The sequence below is a fragment of the Alosa pseudoharengus genome, unplaced genomic scaffold (genome assembly GCF_046254945.1).
Source record: "Alosa pseudoharengus isolate Yale_2024_CS ecotype anadromous, Long Island Sound unplaced genomic scaffold, YU_APseudo_1.1 YU_APseudo_1.1_scf_22, whole genome shotgun sequence".
Classification (NCBI taxonomy): Eukaryota; Metazoa; Chordata; class Actinopteri; order Clupeiformes; family Clupeidae; genus Alosa; species Alosa pseudoharengus.
In genome coordinates this window covers 2026776-2034275 of record NW_027468680.1, presented here as the reverse complement: position 1 = coordinate 2034275, position 7500 = coordinate 2026776, and the positions used below count along the sequence as shown (strand labels likewise).

Here is a 7500-nt window from a genome sequence, read left to right as displayed (position 1 = left end):
ATGAGCACAGGGTTCTACTGATGAGCACAGGGTTCTACTGATGAGCACAGTACCCAAACAACACAATGTACTAGAGACATAGGGTTCTAGTGATGAGCCCAGGGTTCTACTGATGAGCACAGGGTTCTACTGATGAGCACGGTACCCAAACACACCGTACTAGAGACACAGGGTTCTACTGATGAGCAGGGTACCCAAACAACACAATGTACTAGAGACACAGGGTTCTATTGATTAGCAGGGTACCCAAAGGAATGTTTCTGGGCAAAAGCCTTAAGGAGACGTGTGCGTGTGTGTGTGTGTGAGACTCACAGAAGCGAGGGAAAAGGGTTGGAGTGTGTGTGTGTGTGTGTGTGTGTGTGTGTGTGTGTGTGTGAGACTCACAGAAGCGAGGGAAAAGGGTTGGAGTGTGTGTGTGTGTGTGTGTGTGTGTGTGTGTGTGTGAGACTCACAGAAGCGAGGGAAAAGGGTTGGAGTGTGTGTGTGTGTGTGTGTGTGTGTGTGTGTGTGTGTGTGTGTGTGAGACTCACAGAAGCGAGGGAAAAGGGTTGGAGTGTGTGTGTGTGTGTGTGTGTGTGTGTGTGTGTGTGTGTGAGACTCACAGAAGCGAGGGAGAGGCCGAAACTGGAAGACTGATGTTTCATCTGGATCTCAATCTTATGGAGCAGAGCTTCAATCCTCTCCTCCTCAAAGCCCTTTCTACACACACAACACACACACACACACACACACACACACACACACACACACACACACACACACACACACACACACACACACAAAATCCCATTAGTGGCACAGACATGGCGATCACTACAGCCCACTCTGTCAGTTTCTGTTAGAGCGTAAACATTTTGTGCTCATGGACACTTGGACAGGGTCAGGAGGAGTTGGGTTCGAACCGGCAACCTTCCAGTTGCTCGACAACTCCTGAGCCCCTGCCGAGAAAGAGGGAGAGAGAGAGAGATAGATAGAGAGAGAGATAGAGAGAGAGAGAGAGAGAGAGACTCCGCTACCTGTTGTTCCCCTATAGTGATGTGTGTGTATTGATATAAATGTGTGTGTGCAGGGAGATATAGTGATGTGTGTGTATTGATATAAATGTGTGTGTGCAGGGAGATATAGTGATGTGTGTGTATTGATATAAATGTGTGTGTGCAGGGAGATATAGTGATGTGTGTGTACTGATAGAACTGTGTGTGTGTGAGAAACAGGTCAGTGCACACGATGCATGAGACTTCTGCAGAGATGAATAAACTACTAACAAGACAGACAAACCTCATCTCAGACGCTCAGTGTTTATAGATACTTTGGTCAGATTTCTTTTTTTTCTTATTCCATAGTACTGAGCCATACATAAAGCACAGTTATTCCATAGTACTGAGCCATACATAAAGCACAGTTATTCCATAGTACTCAGCCATACATAAAGCACAGTTGTTCCACTGCTTGGCTGAGTTCCCCATTGTCATGCGTTCTTTAGAACATTCTATAGACATTCATTCATTTTGGTACATTTTCTTCCACAGTGGCACTTACACAATGATGTCATCGATGGTGTCATTGATGATGCGTTTGACGCGTTCGTTGTCGGCTTCAGACATCCCCTGCAGCCCGATACTGAAGGAGGCCTGTCTGGTGCTCCCATCATACCTACGCACACACACACACACACACACACACACACACACACACACACACACACACACATACATATACACACACGCACGCACGCACACACAAACACATGCATTCAGACGCACAACACATACATTTATGTGAGTGTACACTTGTGTACGTGTGTATATTTGTTTTGTCTAAATGCATACTGTATGTGTGTGTTTCTCTGTGTGTGTGTGTGTGTGTGTGTGTGTGTGTGTTTATTTCTGTATGTGTGTGTGTGTGTGTGTGTATTTCCATACGTGTGTGTGTGTGTGCGCGCAGTCTTACCCCACCACGGAGGAGAAGTCAGATCCGATCTTGGGCTCTATGAGGGCCCGATAGAACGGAGAGTTTGGCCCCGAGATCATCAGAGAGGAGAGCAGACTCAACACGAAGCCTTCAAACACCTCAGTGATGCTGAGAGAGAGAAACCACATCAAATCAATCACATCAATCACATCAATCAAAGAGATCAAATCAATCACATCAATCAAAGAGATCAAATCAATCAAATCAATTAAAGGGATCAAAGGAAGGTTTGTGTCATTGTATACTGTAGGTGTTGTGTGTGTGTGTGTGTGTGTACACTCACTCTCCTAGTAGGTAGCTCACACACAACAGGTGTGTGTGTGTGTGTATGTATGTGTGTGAGTGTGTGTATATGTCTGTGTGTGTGTGTGTGTGTGTGTGTGTATGTATGTATATATATATACAGCGGGGAAAATAAGTATTGAACACTTCAACATTTTTTTCAGTAAGTATACTTCCAGTGAGGCTATTCGCATGAAATTTTCACCAGACATTAGTATTAACTTAGGTAATCCACACATATATCCAAAAATCCAAACATTAATGTCTAAAAGTAGAGTTATGAGTAAAAAAGTGGAATGGCACAGGGAAAAAGTATTGAACACACTAAGAAAAAGCAGTACACAAAGGCAAGGAATGGCAAGGAACAAACTGGAATCTATAAGTATTTAGAGAAATTATCCCTCCTATCTGTGCAAATTGATATAAACTGGGTTAGTACATACTGGTGGGCTATAAAAAGGTTTTTTGTTACCAAGGTGTCACACAAGAAACATTTCATGATGGGCAAAAGCAAAGAGCCCTCCCAAGACCTTTGCAACCTTATTGTTGCAAAACATATCATTGGAACTGGTTACAGATGTACTTCAAAACTTCAGAATCATCCAGCAAGCAGTATTGGAGCCATTATCTGCAAGTGGAAGGAACATCAATGCATCATCAACTGGCCATGCACAGGATCTCCTTGCAAGATTTCTGACCAGGAAGTCAGAAGGATAGTCAGAAGTGTAGCCGAAGATCCAAGGACCACTCAGAGAAAGCTCCAGAAAGACTTGGAGGCAGCAGGTACAATTTTTACAGAGAAAATCATAGGTAATGCACTCCATCACCATGGCCTCTACGCACGCTCATCCCGCATGACTCTTTTGCTGAAGAAAAACATGTCAAACCTCGTTGAAAGTTTGCTACACAACATTTGGACAATCCTATGCAATACTGAGAGAATGTATTCTGGTTAAAAATGTAACTTTTCGGATGTCATACTACACACCATATTTGGAGGAGAAATGGCACTGTGCATCACCCTAAAAATACCCTACCAACAGTGAGGTTTGGAGGTGGTGGCATCATGGTGTGGGCTGTTTTTCATCTCATGGTACTAGCAGACTTCATACAGTTGAAGGAATGATGAATGGAGTCATTTTTTTCTGGGAGAATCTTTACATCCACCAGGATGATGAGGATGAGACATGGCTAGACCTTCCAGCAGGACAATGATCCTAACCATTCAGCAAAGGAAACTCTCAATTGGTTTCAGAGAAAGGAAATCAAGGCCCTGACTTCAATTCAATTGAACAGTTTTGGAAGTTAACTAAAGATCAGGATTTACAAGAGGGACCCCTGAAATCTTCAATATTAAAGGACTATCTGTTTAAAAGAATGGGCCAAACTCACACCAGAATACTCTGACTGATTAGTTTCATCATACAGGAAATACCTTGAAGCTGTCATTACGAATAAAGGCTTTTCCACAAAGTATTTAAGAAATTTCAGCAGGCGTGTTCAATACTTTTTTCCTGTGTCATTCCACTTTATTGCACATAACTCTACCTATGGACTTTAATGTTTGGATTTTTTTATATGGGTGGATTATCTGAGTTAATACTAATGTCTGGTGAAAATTTCATGCAAATAGCCTCATTGGAAGTATACTTACTGAAAAAAATGTTGACGTGTTCAATACTTATTTTCCCCGCTGTATATATATATATATATATATATATATATATATATATATATGTGTGTGTGTGTGTGTGATTGGGATCAAATCAATCAAATCAATTAAAGGGATCAAAGGAAGGTTTGTGTCTGTGTGTGTACTCACTCTCCCAGTAGGTAGCTCACACACAGTGTGTTTTGTTTGGTGGGATCTGGAGCCATTGCATCAGGCTTGCAGGTCACATGATCTTCTCTCTGTAGACAAATCACAACACATCATATCCTTTACATCATATCCTTTACACAACACATCATATCCTTTACACAACGCATCATATCTTTTACACAACACATCATATCCTTTACATCATATCCTTTACACAACACATCATATCCTTTACACAAAGCATCATATCTTTTACACAACACATCATATCCTTTACACAAAGCATCATATCTTTTACACAACACATCATATCCTCTACACAGCTCTGTAGACAAATCACAACACATCATATCCTTTACACAGCTCTGTAGACAAATCACAACACATTAGGGGTGGGCGATATATATCGTCTGCGATAATATCGTGATTGTTGTTTTAACGATGTGCAAAGTGACATCAGCGAGTATTTACATTACTTATGGGGAAAAAACACTCGAAATCACTCACTGAAGACTCATACATTCCCAGGAGGTAGGCTATGCGGGAGAAGTGCAGCAGAGCAAGTGTCACGTGATCACTAGTGGGTCACAACGTTGTTCCACACACGCCTAATGTTTATTTTGTGCAGCGAGAGTAGCCTACTTTTTTTATGCGGCTATTTCTGTTCAAGTAGCATTGATGAGACAGTCACGTTTTTTCCTACACGGTATTATATGGAGAGAAAAAAATAGCCTTTGAGTATTTTAATAACTATTCTCATGTAACTCTTTTGTAAATGGACTGAAGTTCGCTCTAAATATCTACGTTTACCGATTATGCTAACCGTTAGCATCTCTATGGGATTTCTCTAATACATTAGCCATAAGCTAACGCATTAGTTTCTATTCTGTAACTTGGAATGCTAGCCTACGTGATTGCTCTAAAACAAAACATAGAAGGAAATAACTGAGATGTAGGCTACTCTGTTGGTTTGCTCTTAGTTTTACAGTGAATCCTATGTAAAGGTTTGAAAGGAACTTCAGCTTCAAACTTTCTCTTGGGAAACTGTTAGGCCTATTCATCTTCTCTAATGTAGCTGGCTAGACCATGTCATTGCCACACACACAAGTGGGGGCAGAATTGGAAATGTGTCATAGAGTGACAATGCATTGGTTGATTTGGTTAAAAAGTCATAGGTTAGGTTATTGGTTATTATTGTAATGATGCTATTCATAAATAATGAGCTGTAAAGTAACTCAGACTTTAACAAAAAATATTTTTTAAAGGATATCGACTAATTATCGTTATCGTCAAAATCACAAAAAATATCTAGATATTATTTTTTGTCCATATCGCCCACCTCTACAACACATCATATCCTTTACATCATATCCTTTACACAACGCATCATATCCTTTACACAACACATCATATCCTTTACACAGCTCTGTAGACAAATCACAACACATCATATTCTTTACACAGCTCTGTATGGGTGTCTGGTGTGTGGGTGTGTGTGGTGTGTGTCTATAGAGACATCACATCACAACCATTACACAGCTCTGAAACATTGTAACACATTGTAATTGCTGTTGTTTTGAGAAGTATTTCTCATGCAAGCATCATGTAAAAGCAATTAACAATGTGAACAATGTTAGCACTTTAAACTAAAACTAAATTGTCTGCTTTGAAGTGATGTATAACAATATAGCATATCAATAATAATTGTGATAATGATAATCATAATGATAATTTAATGGGGGGGGTCGTGTAGGTGGGCCCTATGACCCCAAAGTATGTCATTACCAGGTCTCAGGTCAAAGAAGTTTGAGAAAGGCTGCCCTAGAACACTACAGCTCTAGAACACTGTAGCTCTGCTTCACACTCTCATCCTCTAGAACACTGTAGCTCTAGAACACTGCAGCTCTAGAACACTCTCATCCTCTAGAACACTGTAGCTCTAGAGCACTGAAGCTCTAGAACACTGCAGCTCTAGAACACTGCAGCTCTGTGTCACTCGCATCCTCTAGAACACTGTAGCTCTGCTTCACACTCTCATCCTCTAGAACACTGTAGCTCTAGAACACTCTCATCCTCTAGAACACTATAGCTCTGCGTCACTCATTCTCTAGAACACTGTAGCTCTAGAACACTGTAGCTCTAGAACACTGCTGCTCTAGAACACTCTCATCCTCTAGAACACTGCAGCTCTGGAACACTCTCATCCTCTAGAACACTGCAGCTCTGTGTTACTCTCGACCTCTAGAACACTGTAGCTCTAGAACACTCTCATCCTCTAGAACACTGTAGCTCTAGAACACTGCAGCTCTAGAACACTCTCATCCTCTAGAACACTGTAGCTCTAGAGCACTGAAGCTCTAGAACACTGCAGCTCTAGAACACTGCAGCTCTGTGTCACTCGCATCCTCTAGAACACTGTAGCTCTGCTTCACACTCTCATCCTCTAGAACACTGTAGCTCTAGAACACTCTCATCCTCTAGAACACTGTAGCTCTGGAACACTCTCATCCTCTAGAACACTGCAGCTCTAGAACACTCTCATCCTCTAGAACACTATAGCTCTGCGTCACTCATTCTCTAGAACACTGTAGCTCTAGAACACTGTAGCTCTAGAACACTGCTGCTCTAGAACACTCTCATCCTCTAGAACACTGCAGCTCTGGAACACTCTCATCCTCTAGAACACTGCAGCTCTGTGTTACTCTCGACCTCTAGAACACTGTAGCTCTAGAACACTCTCATCCTCTAGAACACTGTAGCTCTAGAACACTGCAGCTCTAGAACACTCTCATCCTCTAGAACACTGCAGCTCTGGAACACTGCAGCTCTAGAACACTCTCATCCTCTAGAACAGTGTTTCCCAAACTTTTTTTCTGGGGACCCACTTTTTAAAAATGACAGACCATCACGACCCATTTCACTTCAGATCTAACATGCAACCACCACGAATTGTTTTAGGCCACCGGTTCTCAAACTTTTATATGCCCCCCCCCCCCCACCCTAACCATTCTACACTGCCATATGCAGCCTATACGTAATAGTGTCTGGCCTACTACCACTACTATTACAGGGATTGGTGATGCACTGACTCAGTTTCCCACAACTCTGCAATCTCAATTACACATGAAACAATGTTAAATATTTTTCAAAGCTATAAAATTCTAGCTCAGTTTTGTACAAACACACAACCTCAGGTTTTCCTCATCCTGCTTTGAACACAGTTGTGTTTCATTTTGGGCACCATCAGCGTGGAAAGTTACCTAAAAGAGAACGTTTTAATGAGAGTTTGGGGATATTCTTGCATTCTACGCAATCGTCACTCTTCAACATAGTAAGCTGTTCCTGTATATCTAAAGAGAAATGTTGTAGGCTACGTTGCGTTGCAGAGAAATGGATCCATAACAGCGTTAATTCCAATGTAAACA

At 41.5% G+C, this 7500-nt stretch overlaps 1 protein-coding gene across 2 annotated transcripts in view; it reads right to left on the bottom strand.

Annotated features, from left to right (window-relative positions):
- Window positions 1-7500, bottom strand: part of pitrm1 (pitrilysin metallopeptidase 1) — a 35050-nt gene that overhangs the window by 18109 nt on the left and 9441 nt on the right. For both annotated transcript variants that reach the window (XM_076300198.1, XM_076300199.1), the window contains 4 exons: window positions 4076-4164; window positions 1951-2079; window positions 1540-1653; window positions 603-699 (listed from right to left, as the gene is read on the bottom strand). In XM_076300198.1, coding sequence (XP_076156313.1) covers window positions 603-699; window positions 1540-1653; window positions 1951-2079; window positions 4076-4164 — 429 coding nt within the window. The remainder of the gene's footprint in view (window positions 1-602; window positions 700-1539; window positions 1654-1950; window positions 2080-4075; window positions 4165-7500) is intronic.